We start from the raw sequence: 22,325 nt of genomic DNA on the forward strand, positions 1-22,325 counted from the left end.
CCTACAGTCAGTGGAGAAGGACATGTTACCTAAGGCTTCTCTTAATCCCACTGAGCCCCTGTTTTTCCTGTCTATGAGACAGAGCTGGAGGCAACCAGACTACTGATTCAGGCACCTTGGTTTGGTTGCTGGAGGCAAATAGGATGAATCCTTAGCTCTCTTGCAACAGGACTGTGTCTGGAGAGCCAGTTCAGCTCCAAATATAAGGACCCTTACTGACATGAAGGAGGGCTGAATTCAATCTTAGGCTGCTGCAGACTTTGCATTTAGCAATATTGCAGAGTAATCCAACCAAGTCAACTTTTCTAAAATGCCTGGAACGTCTCAAAATAAGTACCTGAAAGATTTTGACACCTAAGTAAAATTCAATTAATGTAAAACACTTCAGGGTGAGTTTAGATGGTTCTCCTCTTCCCCTGCTATTCTTTACATTTTTTTACAAGTGAATAAAAAACAAACCTTGGAAAAAATACTCCCTCTACATAACTCTATTTCAGCAGCAACTGAAAAACTGGAGTAACAGGAGTTCAGCTACAAAGCATTTATGGAAGAAATATTACAAAGTGGGACACCTTGGGATTTATGTTAAAAACATTTCTGAAAGAATTGCTTATGTTTTTTCTTCTTCTCCGTAAGATAGGTGCTGGAAACTGCTGACAAGGATTATATCTGAATATATACATATACACACATAAAACACAGACATATATATATATGTATATAAACATATGTGTAAAAAGACAGCATTCACTCATGGTTTGAAAGCTGGACTCAAAGGGAACACAGGGCTTGTGTCAGGGCAGGGCTGTCTCTTGTTTCCTGGGCTGGGGCTCAGGGGCCCACCAGTGAGAGGCAGATCAGGGTGCTGGTCAGGTGACCCACCCAAAAGCTGCAGAACTGAGAGTGTGTTACTACTCTACTTCTGGTGTTGCTGTAGGAAACCTCTCATGCCTCCTATAGCTCTTTTGTGTTCAGAAATTATATGTAAAATCACATTTTTGGCTCTATATAATGACTATGGGCATTGTAAGATTGCAAAATACTGGTGAATGGGATCACTCCCATCACTTGAGCTGCTGACACTTGAAATGCTCTTTTGATTCCCCTTTTATTTGCACAAGTTGTTAGACTAAAGAGCCAGACACCATAAGATTTTCTCTCACACAGATCGTCCTATTTCCTACTGTTAGAGAAACCAAACCAGCACATATTGTGTCAAGTGACATTTCTTAAATGCTGTAAAATAAAGGTAAAAACATTTATTTTCTTTTTTAGATCGATACCTTGATTTTTATTTCATTGCAGTAAAATCCTTAAGTCTACTGGGTAGTAAATATTCCCTTACTAACCCTTCTAAAAATCTCTATACAGGGACTAAAATTTTCTCCAAACATTTGATTCTAAAGGACAAACAACTGAGATTATTTTTCTTTAGCAGATTTCCTAATCACATACTGTCTTTTCTTCCCTCAGTATATAATGAAGTTCTCTAACCACTGCCATATTTCATTATCTCTAGACTTCTGAAAGAGAATTTTTATTACATCAGTGCCAAAAATTCGAAGCATAAGAATTCAGATATGAAAAATACAAGTTCTCCTTACAGTATTTCAACTGTTGCCCAATTTTTACTCAAAGGACTTATCATATTCTAAGTAAAGTAAAAAAAATACAAGTTTTATTGATGAAAAGATTTTGAAAACTGTCAGGTGTACCTCTGGGTACAGGGAATGAGGGGGGCAGTTACTGGACTGTCACATACTCTCCAGGCTTCAACTAGTTCTCCATGGTTGTCAGACTGTATCCATCTGTCTGAGAAACAGCAGGGGTGGAAGCAAAGGGGTAATCGCCTTCCAAAGGAATCTTGGTGGTTAGCTAATCCCTAATAAAATCTGCATCTGTAGGACAGAACAAGCACTACTGCACAGTGCAACAAAGAAGGCTTCCATATCAGCCTTGTCTGAAAGCAGACCTGACGTAAGACACTCCCTAACATGCGCTTGCTCAATATTTGCTTTGCACAAGGACTATGATTAATGAAGGCTCATTTCTTTGCTATTTGCCAGTGATTCACACTAGCACTCAAAAGAAAAAAAACATTCTCCTCTATTTCTCAATGCCAACATATTCTGGCCTTGAGAAAGCCTAGTAGTTAAATGCTTTCAAGCCACAAAAAATTCCCAAAACAACAAAACACAACAAAAACAAAGCCCTGAAAATGCAGCAGACTCAAAAGATCAAAACCTGGCTTTACTGAAGAAAAACAACATTATCTTGTGTGGATCCAACAGTGTGGAGGAGATGGTAACCAGCTGTCCAGGAGCGAAGCAGCATCACCTTCTGCAGTGTTGGACACGGATTCCAGCTGCGCTTTGTCACAGACCTTGGAACAAGGGGAGCTGCTGTCATGTGCAGAGGCAGGGAGGCACGCATGTTTCATTTTTCTTGACATTTCCCTTGGGTGTCTTTTCATAACTACATTTCTGCTAATTAACTTCACCTCGGAGTTGGGCAGGGCAATTAGATCCCCTTCAGGCTGCAGAGTGACAAGGAGCCCTTACAGTCACACCTTGTTTGATCAACTCTTTGGGTATGAACAGCACAAGGACACAGACTTACTAAACAAACTCAATCAAGGGAAATAGCACTGTTTACCAGGAACAAGCAAGCAAACACACACCTCAGCTAAGGGGTCATTTGACCTTCAAATACACAAAATGCACCCAGCAGTGCCCTCTCACTCAGAAAACTCCCACCACCATGCAGTGGTGGGGATGTGAAAAAGGAGTTATGAGTTTTCCCATAGATGAAAATGTCCATGCTAGGGCACAGCAACAACTCACCCAACTCTTTGTCTAGGAAGCACCCAATGCCAGGGAAAGATTACAAAAAGGAGTATCTCATAAGGTCTAAACATTTGCTCTTTATATCACACTTTAGCATGTGTTTTTTGTATTTGCCGTCTGCTTGATTATCTTCAGCTTTCCACAATCCCTGTCTGGACCCAGATGGAACAGCAGATAGAAGAGCTGTAGGGTTTCATTCTTTCTGTTTAGATCAGGGATTGTGGGTTCTTCCTGATAGTCTGAGCTCTTCACTCGTAAAGTATAGGAATTTTACTCCAGTGGGAAACTTCCTCTGTCATTCATACACACCGTGGACCTTTATATTACAGGATTTCTTTCCATCAAAGCTCTGAAACACATCTAATTTTTATAAAGTCTTCAGTTAACTTTTTTGTGATACAGAGGAATAACTGAATCCAATGTTAAGTGAAGACTTTATCTAAGTTTACCTCCCACATCAATTCTGTCTTTCAGAATGCCCAGTTTGGACATTTTCTGAGCCATACAGGAGCAAGAAATTGGAACCAGGTAAGGAAAAAATGAAGAAAAGTTAATTCACAGAAGATTTATACACGTTGTCTAAGAAAATGCCCGGCATGATGAAACCCTTCAGCAGCCCAGCTGGAGTGCTCCAGTGGCACCAGCTACTGTAACCATGTTGCTGCTCCATGCCGTTTGCTGCATCCAAGTTTTCCCCCCTCCTCTCCATCACCTGCTCAGCTTGTGAGGTCTCTGGGATAGCACACAGCAGTTCTCTACTGCCTGTTGCAGCTCTAGTGTAATGAAGATGAATTGTGAGCACGAGTCACAGTGGATAGGAAAGAAATGTCTCCATTCAGACAGCAGCTGCAGGACAGGTCCAACAAGTTATTTACTGCCCTGAATGTCAAAACTGTTGTCTTGACTGAATACACAACAGCCTTAGTCCTTCCCTTGTCTACTTGCAATAAACTGTGTTTCTTCTCTTTTACAACATGCTAAAAAAATTTGGAAGACACAGAACTCCTACGATGGAACTTCATGGAGAAATCAAGTATCCCTGAGGGTGCTGGTGCCTCCACAATGCACAGCAACAATGAGGCTGTCAGCGTGGCCCTGCAACCAAGTTAATAATTTTTGCCTCTTACCAAGGTGAATTAATATGACAGCAGCACCAAAGGGTGATCCAACAATCTAGCTGCCAGTCCTGGGCTAGAGCAGCTGGAATTAATTTAGCAATTTTTGCCCTGCACCCCATTTCAGAATCTGGAGGAAGCTGGCTGCACCCATTATAAACTCTAGTTTTCCAAAGTGTACTGGAAGTGCAGGCCAATTGCAGCATCTCATAGGAGATGTTTAATATTCGCTTACCAAAGCTGAAAGACCAGGTTGGTATTAAGAATCAATGACTATGGATAAATATCCAAAGCAAAATCTGGATGCATTTGAAGACTTTCTTACTCTTTTATCTCAGCTCTTAGCATTTATTTTTGTTTTTCCACCCACAAAGTCTTTTTTATTGACTGAAATTAAATATTAATTCACTTTTCAAGCTACACTGTAGAAATCTGATCAAAGGCAAATGGTTACTATAATAAGTAGTAGTTACATTCTGTAAGTATAGAGTAATTTAGAAATTTTCTTCTAAACTACAGCACTGAACTAAACATGTCAAAAGACTCTGGGACCGACTGACATGAACACCATTACATGGACATGAACACCATTACATGGACACACCCACAATAAATTTGCTAAAATAGCTTATTTTCCATTAAAAGGAGTAGAAACAAGGCAGCTGAGTCTCTTAGGCTTGTAAGCTTTTAAATCTCTGCCAGCATTATTAGATGAGAATATTATTTAATTGCTAATGGTAGGGGAGGATAAACTCTACCTGCTCTAAATCTAAAATATTTAAGACCAAATTTCCACAGAAAGAAAAGATGTTCCAGATGAAGGGGGCTGTATAGGACATGAAAGATCTGGATCCAGCTTCCCACTTCGTCACTTTCTGGGGAACCTTAAAGCAGATGCAGTGAACCTCAGGTCCACATTTGTACAACAGGGCTTCTCTGCTCTGTCAAGTGATTGTAAATCTCAGAACACTTCAATATTACAAGGAACTCGGTACTAAAACAATGACATTAGGGACAGATGAGAACATACATCTACTTGTCTGCATTTAATTTGTAAGCAAGGCTCATTAACTTTGCTCCTCACATACAACGGAATGCTCCTGCTTTCTTTAATAGATGCATTTTCACTCCAGAGGTAAGCTTGTGGCACTAAATCTTTACTAGGGGTGATTTACACAACAAAAAAGCTGAGAATATTCTCAAGCACAATCTATACCCCTCCCTGGGGAGCCTCAGTTTTGGGTTGGTGTGGTGACATGCTGGTGTGACTGAGCACAGCACCTCCCTTTGCACGGTAATTTTTGTATGTGTACACCCAACACACACACAGAGAAGCTGTCAGTAAACAGGCGGGAACAGCTGTCCCCAGCTTAGTTTAAAATTCTGACCTACACAGTTGGAGAAAACACTGCTTTGCTTTCACAGAAGGAATACTCTCACTCACAAGTAGATTAGTCAGACCTCCTCTCTCTGGAGATGGCTGTCACTAGACTGAAGTTCCTTGCTATGAATTAAGAAATGGCAAACTGGGGAGCCTTTGTATGGCCACTACTTTGACTGAAAGGTCTGGCAGTAGAAACAAATGTTATTTGAGATATCATGCTAAGGATTTTAAAAAAGAAAGGAGTAATAATGCCATGGCTTTTAGGAACAAAAACCCTAATATGCATTAGGATTTCAACACATGTAGATACTTGGTGATTATATTTCTCTTATTCCCTACCTTGTCCTTGGTCTTTTCTGATGATCTCTTCTAGCCTTAGGGAAATTATCTGGTGACTTGGACTGCCTGTTTTTTTGGGGGTTTTTTATGCATCCTTACCATAAGAAATAAAGTCAGCTGTACAGCTGACATTAGGTTACTTATACAGGTTCCAATTTAATTATCTAAATCGCATGTGTTACTCCAGCTAAAATGCATCTTGCTCCTGATATAGATTTTCTGCCTTTGACACACAATAAGCCAGCCAGAGACTCTGCTCTGTCCCCAAAGCCGCTTGTCCCTAAAACAGGCTGCAGCCCAGCTTCCCCCAAAGTGAGGCCTTGTGCAGAGCCCTCCACTTACCCAGTGCTGTTCTCTGGTGAGGCTTCATGAAGCACCAGCTGCAGTGCAGAGGCTGAGCTCTCATCATCACCAAGCCTGGTGGCCTTGAGGGTTTCTTATGATCAAAGGACAGTATGGAGATACACACTATTGTGCAGAAGAACCAGTGTGCACTTGCACAACTTGGGACTACAGATCTTGTGTGGAAGGGGAAGAAAAGACTGCTTTTGCTGTTCAGATACAACCTGGCTCTGTGCTTTATATGTTAATTTTGATCTATTATCTTACTCCCATTTTTTTAGAGTACTGTAAATCTCCTTTAACAACTGTGTTTCAAAATTGCACCCTTAAGCCTAGGATTTCTACCTTATCTATGACAACTAACCAAACAATGAATGCCAAAGTCTTTGACATCAGTGAATAAATTTATCAGCATTTTTCATCCACAGAGAAATGCACCTTCTTTTTCTCTTATGCTCTAGATCAGTGTTAAATCAGTGCACACCAGAGCCAATTGTTGGTTGCCCTTCTTCTATAAACAAGGAGATCTCACATGACTCAGGTGAACATCCCTCTGGAGGAGGTTGCATTCTATAGAAGTTTTAAAACAATAGTTATGGTGATATTAAAAAATAAGCATTAAGCAAAAATGTAAAAATGTTGTGAGATTCTTCTGTTTAGACCTAAAGAAAACAGAAAGACTTGCTTGACTTCTGATTGACTCCTTCACGCATGTATAATAGGAAAAGAAAACTAGTTTTAGATGGATGGGAAAGGAAAAGGAGAAATCCAGTTAAAAATCTCCATTCTTCGTTTGAGTTTTACTTATGTACCTCTCTGCAGGTTCAGTATAACTTCTGTGCCCAGAGGTGATGTTTGTCTATGGCACAGCACTGAAGAACTGTTCCTCCGTCCATCGTCACATGGTTGGAACAAGGAACCATTGCCACGTGTGCTCCTGCAGCAAACTGATCTGCCACAGGGATCCACGATTAGCACGTGTCTTTGCGTTGCTCCTCCTTGCAGGACCACACTTGAGTTCAGCCTAGCTCCTAAGGGATATCACTCCTTTGCAGCTGAAATACAAGAAAAGGTTCAGAGCTCTTGAAGGTTTTCTTCCCATCTTCCTTTTTAAAAACGGAGGGGGCAAAGGCATCACAGAGATTTGCAGTTGTGCCTCCTGCTCGCAGGGACCGGGGTTCTCCTGCTGTTTGCACGCTGGCTTTCAGCTTGACTTCACAAGCAGGAGACATCTGTGCCTGCACCGTGCCCTTTCCAGCTGCACCCTGCCTTTCCAGTAAAGCCCTGGGGAAGGATGCCTCCATGGAAGACTGGCAGCAGCAAAACCCTGCTGGTAACTGCGATCTCTTAACCACTTCTCTGTCACACACAGCCTCCTTCTCAGGAACATGGGCTTAGGTAAGGGTTGGGTTTTGGTTTTAAATCCAGTTAGAGAGGAAACTGATGCTGGATTTATAAATGCTGAAGTTACACTAATGTGAATGCATTATTGCTGAAATGCGTCAGACATGTCAGCAGAGAGTCAGTGCCATAATGGATATTTCTAAGATTAGGTTTTTCCTTTCAATTTCATACCCGCCAAAACTAAAAAAAATATTTTCAATTAACAACAGAAATCAGTCTGAGAGGGGACACCTGTGAGTCAGACATAGCAGCTCTCACCATGAAAGCATCTCATCATCATCAAAGGAAATTAATTTGCTTTCATAAAAGAGGAACATTTCAGAAGAGCTTATTCTTCACACAGACATTACTAACATCAGTTACACAATATTGTAATAAGACTTGTCCCACCATTCCATGTTAACAAGTACTAAGAATGCTTCCAAAAGAGAACATCTATCCCCCATGTACTCCCTCTGTAATACACTCATCAAGCAAATTATTTTTCAGTCCAAGAGCTCTCATCTCTGTCAGCTACTCTAATTAAGAGACCCTCTCTTCAACACTTATTTCATCCAAAACTACACATACAAGTACGTAGCAAATTGTGTTGATTCTTCCTAAATTCAACAGACTGAAAAAACACTGAAAAGCTAAGAGGAATTATTCACCATTTCACTATTACTGGAGCACCCACAGCATTTTGAGTAAATTTTTTCATATGTAGTTTAGAATTAAATCCATGAACACCAACCTCACCATCAGGCAGAAAAATATATCAATCTAAAATTCAGATTACAATAAATTAGTATCAGGTTCACTGAAGCATGTATTAAGATTGATCTCAGTCATCTGTCCATTCTACTTCAATTTTAAAAAAAGGCTGTAGAGTTCAGTGAAACAGGACTGGCCTCATACCTATGTACTCTTTCCATATTACGTATTTCACCTTTTGTGCTAAATGCTGGAAGCAATGGCCTAAAGAACTTTGAAGTCAGTGTTACGACTGAATTCACGGGCACTAACAAAATTTTTCTGTGCTATCATCTCACAAAATGTAGCTGTATGCATACATACACAGAGCACAGACCAAGATACTTTTGAAACAGTTTTTTCAAATGTCATTTAATTCCACAAAAGAATTTATATCAAAATTTTTAAAAGACAATATATGAAAATACAAAAGCTTAGTGAAAGTAATAGAAATGGAAATGAGTTCCCAGTTCTTCTCAGAATAAGCCTGTAACACATTTATCAGTCTGAAAAAGAACTGCCTTACCTACCTTATTTTAGCAATATCCACTGTTCTTCAGAAAAACCTCCCCCAAAGCCAAACACTCTGGTAGATACTTCAGTAAAACAGAATAGACAGGTCACCCAAAGATACTTCAGTAAGCAATCCAAAAGGAGGCTACAGTGCTTGGGGAAGAAACTGTGTGAATGTGAGTTTGTAAACAAAGCTTGATGTCATTTTTGTCTGTCACCAAAATCCAACTGATTGAAAGAGTACAAAAAATGGAACCATCTCAGGAGTTAGCCAAAAATACCATTCCTGAGATTACATGAAATCACAGCAAGCTTTACTGTCCCAAAGCATGTCAGCAGCAATCCCTTCCAAGGGGGCATTCTGCAAGTGGCCAGTGATACCTGAAACTGTCACTGCAACTTGGCTGTCCTTGGGATAGCTCTGGCCTGTGCCATACCTGAGCTATTTAAAGCAATGTCTAACCCCTGTGGTTGCATCAGGAGGGACCCAGTGAAAGATGACTGAAGATACCGAACCCTGGATAACAAATGTGCCCCAGTGTTCCACAACGAAACTGCTGCCTTGGAAAGGAAAACTCCCCCTTTAAGAGCTGTTTTGTGAAGAACTTTGCTCCTTTTGGACTTTCAATCACCTTACCTAGCCTCTGAAATAGAGACTAGGACTAGGACAGAATAGCTTAGAAAATCTTGGAAGGTTTTTTTATTAGTTTGGTGAAGCTCTAGTTTTTAGGCAGGAGCTTAGGGGAACACAACATCATTTCCCAAAAGCAGCAGGCATAAAAGATTTTCAGTGAGGAATGAACTTGAGCCTCAGAGATCAGTTAACACCAAACTCAGGAGTTCACCCTGCCATTCAGATAAAAATTTCCTCAGACTTCAGGTTTGCATCCCATGGCTCCTGTCTTCCCCTGCATTTTAGAAGAAATCCTGTATGAATATTTATTACAAGTAGCTACACAATGATTTGAAAATTCAGTGAATATAATTCAGGCAGTTTGTAGGCACTTACATACTGAAAGAAAACCACTGCTCTGATTGCTTCAGCCATCTCACACATCTTCTGAATGTGCAATACTGTGAGCATGTATTTTTTTTTTTAAAGGCTCAGCTGTCAATATTGTATATACTTACACATAGTATATGCATAGGATAAGATCCCACAAACCCAAACACTCATTTTGGAAATAAAGGCTAGTTGGTAATATTCAGACTTAAGGGTTACAGTGCCAAAGTAAGCATGCTTTTTAAAGACAACTTGCCTCCTCCCACTGCTGCTCCAAAACACTAGAAGAGCTGTCTCAGGTATGGTATGTGGAGTACAGGTATTGACTCACTCATAATGCCATAACACTCATGTGGAAAGGATACTGCATGCTTATAGATAACTTAAAATGTAGAACTGTTTTCTGAGTCCCACCCAGCGCAAATCTAATGCACTTATCCCACCTGAAACCCTGGCCCTATTGCATGCTTCCCCGAAAAGAGAACAACCAAGGCATGTTAAGGGCAGGCTGTGGCAGCTTCATATAAAGACTGTGCTGGGATACTGTTTGAATCTCAAAGTCACTTTGAAACAGCTGTGCCACTAGCTTGTTTTCGATATTTCCCCAAAGGACCTGGGGTTTAGTACTATGCGTCAAATATTCACATATCTTCATCAAATAGAAAACTCATGAGTCTGCCATATGTCATGATAAATACCATGTTTTTTTCCTGAAATAAACAACATGCAACAGTTTGTTTGGCTTCCCAGTCACTTGGGAGCAATTCTTTGTTCTTTTACATTGTGCAACAAAATCAGAGACCCAAACAAAGGCCAGTTTGCAGGGGAACATATAGATTTGTTTTGCCTCTCAGCTCTAAAAGCCAGACAGAGCCTGTTTATCCAGACAATAAGATGCAGCCCTTTGCATCCCATAGATTTGGTCTGGATAATGCTTCATCATTTAATTTACTAGTGCATCTCTCTGACATCTGATTCCTTCCAAATATCTTACATGAGAGAAAACAATACACTGGCAGCTGCTTATAAAAACATGGAACGGAAATGCAACATTTTTAGGACATATGATCTGCCTCTGGGTGAAGGGAAGGGCACAACAGCCTGGTCTGTCCACTCAAGCATTACACAGCTTAAGTGACATGTCACAGCTGAAAATCCAGCTCGTGAGATGCCTCTGATTTTGCAGGGGGCATGCTGAAATGCCCAAAACATCACCCTCCTAACCAGAAATACTGCAGTACATATTTTAAAAGATATATGCCAGTGATGCTACTCTATACTCAATAGATGGCAACAGCATAAAAAAAGGATATGATCAGTGGTAAAAGAAGCTGTTGTTGAAGAGTAAAATTGCTCTCCTGAATTAAGGACACAAAGTGCTGGGCAAAATTGGAATAATGCTTTCTATTCATTATGGCAAAGGATAGCTGTTCTCATGCAGATTGTACCTGCTGGTAAATCACTGTAATATCATATATTCAAAATCCTAGTAGGTTTCTCTGTGCAAGAGTGAGGAGGGAGGAGACTCCGACACAAGAGCTACTGTGTGATTCTGTGAATGGTGTCACAAGCGCAGGCACATTCTATTCATTACTTTAAAACTTTGTTTTGCAAAACGTTACCAATTAGATCTTGTTACCAAATATGAAACATGGATTTCTCCAATTTTTAAAATGATTATTATTGCCTTTTCCCCCCTTTAACCAGACTCATCACGAATCCCCTTTGATTTTCCTTAATGTAACCATAAAACCAGAGTCAGTGAAGCCCCTTATCACAGCTACAGAAGTAAAGTTCTCGCCCCTCAGTTCATACATGGAATAGGGATATTCCCTAGTGCCAGTGCTTGATGCCAGTGATGGACTGCCTGAATATGAGTCACTGCAGCTTTGCCCTTGGCACTGCTTTCACAACTTCTGCATCTGTTTTACTGAGAATTAAGTGCCAATAATAAGCAGATCGGTTCAAAGGACATTCTACTGATTCCGACAGTAGTTTTTAGTAAGGTTTTTTAATAAGTTTGCACACCACTGATAAAATCTCAGGGCTGGAGGGAACCCGTATGTAACTGAGGTCCTAAACACCTCCAGAGAAGACAGATCAGATGGTAGCTGTATTTCCATGACACTTAAACTGACCAAAATTGCTGAATCATGGGTTACATGATACTTCATATAAGAAGTATAAAGAAGGTAAATAATCTTTTAATGACCAGCTCAGCAGTGAGCATACATAAGTTCTTCAAACAAAATCAATTAACTACTGCCAGTCTTCTTTGTTCCTTGATATAATAGCTATTGAAAAAGCAATAAATTCACTTATCTTTCAAGACATTAAAACACTTGAGTTATTAAATATGAATGACTAGGATCCAATATAATCTCCTTCTCTTACAGTCACATTGACTGACTTTATCATTTGGCACAAGAAATAACTTCACCTTAAAAGCACAGAATGGTAATGAGTGTCCTCAGCAGAAACAATTGTGAGATGAAGATACTTATTTATTACCAGTGACCATTCTCTGTGCTTTACCATAACTTATTTTCAGCAGACAAATTTCTATAATGTATTGGGAGTGACAATGTAAATGATATTATTCCTGGTAATCCATTTGGAAAAAGCTTTGTGACAAGATCACCCCCAAAAATAAGTTGAAACCAGAGGTCAAACGGAAGCTCAAGCCACATATCAGCTAGAAAAGAACACTTATCTCCAATGAATATCATGCCCTGATGTATAGGATATATAATACAAAAACTTGTGGGAATTAAACTAACACAAAAGCTGTTCCTCACACTTTAAAAAAGATACAGTGTTAATTCTGTATCATCTTCATCCTTGGTCTACAATTAGATGGCAAAGCACATGAGGTATAAGCTTTGTGTGGAGAAATAGTCACAAAATCTGGATGACACAGAACGTGTAATCCTAAACTAAGAAGAGGACATTGGCAAGAAAAGCATTTTGTTCGTATAACATGAAGGATGCGAACATAACCAAATGTATTTCTTTCACATGAACACTTTAAGATCTTCATGCAAACATTCAGCTGCTGACAGACAGTTTGCTGATGTGTGATAGCTCTTCTTCACAACATGCCAATCAGCTAAGTTTTGCTAAAGTCCTTTGAGCATATACGGTTACCTTCAACCCAAAAGGAACAAGTAGCATACCATTAATTAGGGTTCACCACTGAATGAACAGTGACAGGCCAGGAGATAATTTATAAGGACTTGCAAAGGAATAATGAAATGTCCTATATGGTACTCTGTTCTGTTCTGGTCATGTGTAATGACTCTGCTTACTTCCACACACCCTAAGACCACTCTTAAACTGCTCTACACAGTTTAAGGCATGAGAGTCAGCGTTAATTATACGTAAGACAGACTTGTGGAAAATAAGAATCAGATCCTTCATGTAAAATAGGTGTGCCCTCTCTTGGCAAGTCATTGTGGCAAGCCTAGCCATAATACACTTGTAGCTAAATAAATACCAGTGGTCTAAAGCTCCTCTTTTGTGCTCCTGCTTTTTTTCCCCCCAAAGGAGTTTTTTCACATAAGAGATTAGTTACTCAATACAGCACACAAAGTCCTCACAATTTCCAGTTAGGCTTGGGATAATTATACCTTCTATAATCCACAATCCACTAGTTAGCTGATAAATTAGTGTGCTTTTTACAAAGAAGTAATAGTCATGTTACAGTTTGTAATGCAAACCAAAAAAAAAGCCCGAAAACCAACCCCAAGAAAAACAGAAATCACCAAAATAAAATAAGGACAAATCAGCCATGCATTGAAACAAACAGAATTAACAAAGAACACTTTCAACCCTATCAGGTTTCACTTTAAATAAAGCAAACCCCATACTGCAGAAACACAAAGGCCAATATTTTACCCTTCTGTGTATGAACATCAACAGGGGTTATGAAAAAATTTAAGGACAGAATGTGACTGACTAGTAATTTTTTATATTACTTTGTACTACCTTTTATACTTGATCAGTTAGTAGTCACACTGAGCTTGAAGCAAATATTCATGTGAGAAAGAATGACTTGCACAATAAAGAACTGTAGAATCAATCACAATCAATTACATTCTAGTTGTATTCAAAGGGACAACATGGAATATGAAATACCAATTGGAAAATCTGAGTGTCATTTGTTGATAATGTTACTGTAAAGTAATTAAAATACTCTTGTAGATGAAAGGTCATTAAATCACTATCAGATATCTTTAAGATCTTTGTTACTCCTGGATATTCCACTTATTTCTTATTTCAGTCACTCTATATTTATAGTAAAACATCGTCACTAGAAACATTCCATATTTATTTAGGATTTAGCCCAAATGAGTTCCACCAGGATTAAAAAACTGGGAGAAAAGGATCAGGTTTTTGGACCCAATAAACAAGAGTGAAAGGAAGAGCTCGTGCATTAACATTACATGTATGGGTTCATTTGATTCATGGTCATTCCAAAGTAAGGCTCCTTTGATTCTGAGTGCAGTGCATAGAACAATATAACTTCGACATAGTTAATAGGTGTCAGCTCAGCTAGGTGCTCTCTTCACATGCCAGTTCAACAGGGTGCTGAACCATAAACACGTAATCCAGCTGCACAAAGTTCACATCTGCTGAAGTCAATGCTCATTCTGGTACCTGCTGAGGACTTTTGTACTACTGACAGGTTGGTCCGAGCTGCTGCTACACTAAGGAGGCTGTTATAGGTCCAGCAACTGCACATAAAAGACTAAATGAAGGCTGGCAGTATAAGTAAAATAACTTCTTTTTTTAAAGACAGTTTTCACAAACTACTGGTTACCCAGTAAGTACAAATGAATACCTGGTCTAAAAACTCAGATGTTACTCTGGACCAGAGAATACCAGACTCATGCAAAACTCTGTGGTTTGGGGACCAGGCTTTAGGACTTCTCTGGGATGTAGAATATGCAAAATTCTTGTCCTTCATAAATCCCAGCACATTCTTCTCATTCATAGCACTGTACATGTCTGAAATGGCTGGACTTCTGGACGTATTTATCGTAATCCCACTTAAAAAGCTTATGAATGAGAACACTGGAAAATGAAGGTAAATCCTGTTTTCCTCAGCTGAAACGTCTGCTGAATTCACAAAGATCTTTCCTGGGGTGAGGACTAAGCAAGAACTGCTGTGCCTCTAATATGGTAATTGGTGACTGAGGTGCACATCTGTATTTACTGAAATTTAAAAAACTCACATAGTAAAGTGTGCCTGTACTGTGCAACAGTACTTGACCTATAATATTCCTTTTTTTACTAGCTAAACAAAATCTCTTGCCACACATTCTTCTTGCTTTCTCCTATTTACTGTTACAGATCCTGTAAAATACCTGCTGCTCATTCACTGTCACCTTGCTCTGTTTCACCTTGCTCTGTTTCACCTTGCTGTAAGTGAAGTCAATAGCAAAACTTTACTGACCTCAAAAGGTGCAGGATTTGTCCTGAGATGCCTAATCCAAAGCAGGACTCCCTCTTAATTCAGTAAGCTTTGGATCAGACCTAGAAGGGATCTTAGCAGAATCAAGAAGTGGCAAGACACAGTCACATATCAAATCACATCTGAGTGTTTATCTCACATTTCTAATCTTTGATGTGAGAGGGATTAAAAAGCAAGCTGCTCCTGTCACTTGCTTGGATGCTACACAGGATCTGAATGACTGAACAAGCATTTGGAGGATAGCTTTGCACATTCATAGGGTTTCATTTCTTCAAAAGGGAGCTAATATTTGAATTAGAGGCTTATGGTAGTATTTCCTCACTTGGCTCCCAACTGGCCACTGTCAAAATCCCACCATCCTTTCTACTCCTACAGAGGAAAGAAGATGGTTGTGTCTCTTGTCTCAGGACAAACTAGCAACTTATTTGACCAAACACAAAATAAAAAATCTAAAAGAGGTGTTATCTAAACGCTTCCGATAAAACCTTGCCACAGATCTTAATGCAGTCTGTTTCAAAGTGCATCCAACTGATACCACCATGTCTTTTTTTATGTTACCCAAGTTCAAATGTGTTTTTTCTCTCCTTCATGTCATTCAGCCAACTTTCTGTAGCTGTCTGAGTTGCCATGGGCATATCTGACTATAATTTGGCTCATATATGTATTTACAGACTGAAAGTGACAAGAAAGAGAAACTGAGTGCATGTATTATGGTGACTTCTAGCTACCAGAACCACAGAAACCACATCAAATGGCACTAACTTAGACAAAAGGCAATTGAAATAATGAAAACCATTACAACATGTATACAAGTGCAATGTGAAACTCCCTGTAGCAAGAAGGAATAGATCTGAAACATTGAATCAAATTAGGGGATGAGGGAAAAAGGAAATAAAAAGGTAAAAAGTAATTATTTAGTCATCTTGGGAAATTAAAGAAACAACCACTTTCATCTGCAAAACCTGAGGAGAAATCTGCTTGGAGTGGCCAAAGGGGTATTTTCTTAAAAGCTCAGAGTCAGCCTAACTCCTTTTAAGCAAATTCATGATGGGGCACTGTTAAGTCATAAGAACAGTTTGGTGAATGGCAAGCACTCATACAAGTTTAACTATCCTATATTTCTGCATTTATTCAGCATGCAAATGAATGAAAGCAAGTCACAGGCAAAGAATCTAAAAATCAGTACATTGCTTTTGTTTTATTCATCTGCTTCATCTTACTGTGTTGACTCCTACCTAGTCTTAGGAAAACACTCATTAAGCATATGTCTCAAGCCCTAGAGAGGCAACTGCCTTCGTTTCTGTACATATATATATATATATATATACATAAAGGAGAAAATATTTCACAAACAAATCTGCCCGCTGGATGTTTCTGAGGCAGTGTCCGCAACCAGGTGATCTCCCAGGTCACGTGAAGTGTGTTTCAGCTCTGTGGCTCACATAGGAGATCCTCCTCCCCATATCCCTCACGAGAGGTCTGTTATGGAACACAGGAACACACTGGTGATGTTTCAAGGCATGCAGGACTGAGAAGCTGATCCCTGAGTCCTGCAGCCAGTGCAGCAGCTGTGTCACAGAAGGGCTGGCGAGGGCTGATGGATGTTAGCTTGCACCAGGGGATCACGGTGTGTAACACGGCCTCCCTGAACCCGTTTTGGCAAAACTTATGCCCATCTGCTTCCCCTCTGCTCTTTCTCCTGGAGAGGAACATATGGCCCAGAATACGTATCTTGGAAGCAGAAAATGTATTCATGCAGTTTTCTAAAATATTCTGAATACTTTCATTTTTCTCCTATAAGCTTTTATTCCAGTTGGAAACCTTAAAATCTGGCACTTTTTTTTTTTTTAAAGTAACATCCTTGCTTAAAAAGTTGGGTATCTCACAATGAAAAATTTAAAAAATTGTGTATTGTACCTCAATAGTAAGAGTTGCTATTGCAAGAAAAATCTTTGCTAGAATTCTCATTTTTTTGTCCATTGCACCATCATATCTTAATACTTACCTTAGTCCAAGAGCATTGCATCCAATAACAAACAGCAACAGAAGGAAATAAAGCCACAGTTAAGCTGAACATGAACACCTAAACATCAGACACTTTCATTTTCAGTCATTCAAACTGGAGGTGAGCTTCCAAAATTTACCTCACATTAATTAGTGCCTCACATCACAAACAGAACAACTAAGTTCCTCAAGATGCAAGAAAATCTTTATTTTAAATAGCAGTACCAACATCTGTGCATGCAGTCCCACTTCCACAACAAGGGTAAACTTTTCCATTGTATCAGTGAGACTTCAGCCAACTTGCCTGTTTGAAGACAGCAGAACTGGAACCAGGATTCATCTGAATTTGTTCTCATTTCTGACTGAATATATATAAACTTTACACATATATATTTGTGTGTGTGTGTGTCTATAAGTGCATAGAATATATACTTGTTTATATACATATACCTGTATACACATAAATATGCATACATATAAATATATACATGTATATATTTGCATTAATATTTAGTATTTTTATACAAAACACTCTAATCCTTGGTTGCAAAAATGTAGCATAAGAGAAAACATGCTATAGTAAAACCGTGCCAGACCAGCTGTTGACTCTGATAGCCTATCCAGCACAACCTACCAAACACTGACATACCACCTATGCAGTGCATGTAACAGGCCAAGCAATACTGAAGTGGGTGTTTCTCATAACCAGGTGCTTTCTAACAAACAAGTAGATCTGGCTGTATTTTCATTGAATTGTTTAATATGGAGTCCATTAAGAATTACACAGATGCTTCTGATCACATACAGCAAAAGCAAAGTACAACAGTTGCCTAAAAACGACTGAACTCAACAGGGTTCCTTCTGCTGATTTCAGTGGCATTTAGGACAGATTTGGGTGTTTTCACTTAATGATATGTAGGTTTTTAGATTCTTCTTTTCTCTAAATACTTTAGTGGAAGTTGTTGATTCCTGCAAGCCAGATGCATGGGTCATGAAACCATTTGCTACTGTCTTTGTATTAAGCCTATTGTTTATCCTACCTTTGCTGCAACAGATGAGTTGGGTTTCTCCAGCAAGTCCCAAAGCTTCTTCCTTTTCTCTGGGCAGCAGGTGTTATCAAACTCTTCCCCTTCTCTCTCTCGCATTGTCTCTGCCTCTCTCCTCAGTTCCTCATTCATTTGCTCTTTCTTTTGATGGTATCTTGCCTGGCAGCAAGATTCTAAATATATTTCATCAATCCCCCAGTAATCAAGCTCCTGGCCAAAAGAGAGAGCACACATTTCTTCCATCATATGTAGTTTCCCTGTCCTGTAGAAATTCAAAATGGAAGTAAAAGCCCCAGGGTGTCGATCAAAAAAATACTCATTTTCATTTAGATTATAGTCATCACATACTTCTAGCAGAGATTCATGGGTATTGCAGTCTCTGAGCTTTCCTAATCGTGTCCTTGGAAGTCTGTCCAAAGTCCTCCACAGCACTTCATGGTTGAGTCCACCAACATTTATTTTAACTCTCCGCGAGCAGGCTTTGCTCCTAATGATCTCCACTGGTTCCGGAGGGAGAGAAAGGGTGGACCTTGAAGACTTTTTGGTGATCCCTGGTGGAGCCTTCTCAGCCATTTTGAAAAAGATGAAGTTCTAACACCAGAGTCTGTACGAAAATGAGCTTGGAGACTATGAATATTTGGGCAGAGTCCTCTTCAGACAGACAGCTCCATTCCTGAAGCTAAAAAAGAAAAAAAATTAGAATATTGCCATGTACAATGCATCCCCCAATCTCTCTCTCTCTCTCTCTCTCTCCCTCCCTCTCTCTCTCCATACTTTCATATGCAGATGAAAATTTAATTATTGCAATTTGCCCTCTTTATAGTGATACTCTTTGTGGTAATACCCAGAACCACTGGAACAACTGGAACAGCTAAGAGCACTATGTTTAAGCAGAGGAAAAACTCACTGGAATTTCTGTATTTGTGAAAGTCAGCTGTGACAATCTGTACAACGGACTTGGGTTTGTTTTTCTTTTTTTAAGAATCGGTTTCTGATGCAACTCTGTTAGCTTAATCTGATTACTTACCATTTAATGTGTGAGGTGTGCAAATGAAAAGGTTGTAGGGATATCTATAAGTAAAGACAGAGGCTAGTCTCTCTTTTATTGAAAAATTCAAATTTGGGAGATACTGAAACAGAGTAAAACGATTACAGCATATCAAAATCTCCAAACCAAACTTCTTCCCTCTTTGTCCCAACTTAAGTCTTAGTTTGCTGTATTATTTCATGGATAAATGTTATTCAACAAACAATTCATCTACCATCCTGGGAAGCTGTATTTTTTTAGCACCAGACAGCATTTATTTCTTAACAAAGGAGTCAAAAGAATCCTAACTCTTTTGTGCCCAACTGAGCAGTACTACATGTTGTATAGGCAAGGGCTGTGCATACTGCTCTCTGGATCCTCTGAAAGGCTCTTCTCTGCCCCACTGTTCACCCGTTAAATTGCTGCAGACATGACTGCATGACAGCAATCAGCAACCTCAGTTTCAATAATCCTCACTCACTGTGCCTAGTGCTTCAGTGAACTCTGAAGTGCAGCTGTTTGTCACCAAATTTGGAATACCGGAAGGAAACCCACCCACCAGCTCTACTGCTGTCAACTGTCAGACACAGCCTTACTTAAATATTAACCTAGCAATAGTATCGTGGCCCAAAGAATGCTTAGACAAGAATTGGAAAGTCCTCCTTAGTAATTTCCCAGACCTGACATTTCCTCCTCCTGTTCTCTGCAAATCAACAATGCAGCAATCTGGGGGGTTTTTGTTTGCTTGGTTTGTTTTGCTCGAAGTAAAATAAGTCCAGCATATAAAAGAATTTGATGTGTACAAGAATTTGATCCTCTTTCAAGAGTAAGCATGAAAGTTGTGCTGGGAGGGATTGTTACCTATAAATACATCAAGAGTGAATACCTGGGAGGGGTTTGAACTATTTGTACCAAAGTACCAGCTGGCACAAGAAAAAATGGGTACAAACTCATCATGAGAAAAGGCAGAAATTTGAAAGAGAATTAGAAGGTCAGATAGACCAGATCCTCAGCAGAGCAGTGAGGATCTAGAATAACCCTTTACTAGAAGTATCAGGAAAAACAAAGAATTATTCCAGTGTGTCTTGTGACATGCCCATGGCAGTATTGACTATGTTGCTATTACAAAATCAAAATTGCTAGACTTCATTATATCTAAACTTTAAAAGTTTCTCCGCCAACAGATAAAACAAGACTCAGCCAATTACAATTCAGGTATAACAGACTATTATGTCCAAAGACATCAGAAAAGAGGAAAATTACTTATAAGAGTAATATTTATATCTAAAGATATTTGTTTGTTTGTTTGTTTTTTTGGGTTTTGTTTTGTGCATAAGCGAAATGATGGCAACAGCCCAGAACACTACCATTTTAGTTACCAATTTCACTGTCAAGCTGAACCTACTTCAAAATCACAAGGGCCAAAATATTGTGCATCTTCCCATCCTGCCTCCAGCACTTCATTGTGAAGATTCCTCCTTATTTCCCAGTGCAACCCAAAGCACTTCTGTGCCTAATTACATAAGTGTTTAAGACTGTAACATTTACCTTCATTCATGAAAAAGATAATCTGATAGCTTCACTTGCAAAGATAAATGACCTATCAAAATCAAAGCCCTGCCATCAGTAGGTTTACACAATAGATATCCCTTTCTTTCATGTTGTTTTGTGTTTTGCTTTTTTTCTCTTGGTCTTAGGCTAAATTTTTTATCTGGTTTTACCCTCCTCCTCATTGCCTCATATGAAAGGGGATGATGGTGAGACTTCTGAGAAACTTGGGACTCTAGTCTTTGCAAGATGTCCCTATTTAAGCATCTCCTAGAGATCTGTGATATATTTATCAGTCTTCTGACATACAGACAACTACACAAAGAGTAAACAGTTATGAGAGGATATTTCTCTACAGAGGAAATATTTGCAAATTTTATTTTTAAAAAAATTCTTTTAGACCTTAATGAACAAGTATGTTTCTCCTTTAAAGGTTGTCTTACATAAGAAAACACAAGAATTTAAGAAATTCATAAAGAGGTTCTGTCATCCTTCATGAAATCAGTCAAGTCTTCAGGCATTTTCTAGAGAAGTTCATTACTTTACTCACAATGGTATCTCAGAGATTCCTTTTTCTTTTTTTTAATGAAAATGTGTACCCTAATATTAGCAATATCAATTAAAACACAGTAGAAATTAAGCAGCTCATCTGATTAATATTAAATGAACCACATCCTTGTTTATTTTTTGGATTGCAGAAACTAAAGACATGCAAGACTACACATTGTTTTAGCTTTTCTGCAGTGTAGTTACCACACAAATTTGTTAAACAATGCAAAAATTCTAGTGTCACCATGACTGTTGTAAAGCTGATAAATCATTTTCTGGTTTATCAGTATAATTATTGGTTGCATCTTCCTACTTGAGGAAATGTGGCTTTTCTAAAAAGCTTAAAAAAATCCTGGTGGCCACACTGAAGTCACCAGTGAAACACTATTAAATTTGGTGTTGAGAACATGCTATGTATATATGTACGTATGTACCAAGGGGTGAACCACCATTTGCAACATGCAGCACTCTGAAAAGATCATATAAAAAGCATTTTCCCAAAGGAAGAATCTTGAACCATGAGGGTGATTTTTGCCTTTTTTTACAGAGCTCTTCTCATTGAAATATACACAAGAAGGAGAATGTATAACTTAAAAAGAAATAAATTAATTCTTTTAGTTTGCTTCCTAAGTGCTTGTCTTCCCACCTTCTTTTCTTCTTCATTACCTTCTTTTGTTCCCTGATGATAATTTTTTGAAAAATTTGTTCCTGTGCAGGTTTTCCTCAAACCTTGGCTAAAACGCTTGGTTTTAACTGTGCCTTTAACAAAAACATAATCAATAGCCTCAGCTTTCAGAATCAGAGTCCCCTTACCATCTTCATAGTTCTCCTTTGGGCACTCTCCAATAGCTTCACATTATTATACTGTGGCACCGAAAGCTGCCCCCAGCACTTGAGGTGAGGCTGCCCCAGTGCAGAGCAGAGCAGGACAATCCCCTCCTTTGCCTGGCTGGTGATGCTGTGCCTGATGCCCCCCAGGACACACTTGGCCCTCCTG

At 39.1% G+C, this 22,325-nt stretch overlaps 1 protein-coding gene across 1 annotated transcript in view; it reads right to left on the reverse strand.

The window, feature by feature from the left end:
• The window catches only part of KCNB2 (potassium voltage-gated channel subfamily B member 2), a 174,651-nt gene extending 155,772 nt beyond the window's left edge, over positions 1 to 18,879 (reverse strand). Inside the window, exon 1 of the mRNA XM_008631374.2 lies at positions 18,199 to 18,879. Coding sequence (XP_008629596.1) covers positions 18,199 to 18,777 — 579 coding nt within the window. The 5' untranslated portion in view covers positions 18,778 to 18,879. The remainder of the gene's footprint in view (positions 1 to 18,198) is intronic.
• Positions 18,880 to 22,325: the final 3,446 nt, after the last annotated feature.

Source organism: Corvus brachyrhynchos, unplaced genomic scaffold (assembly GCF_000691975.1).
Source record: "Corvus brachyrhynchos isolate BGI_N302 unplaced genomic scaffold, ASM69197v1 scaffold633, whole genome shotgun sequence".
NCBI lineage: Eukaryota > Metazoa > Chordata > Aves > Passeriformes > Corvidae > Corvus > Corvus brachyrhynchos.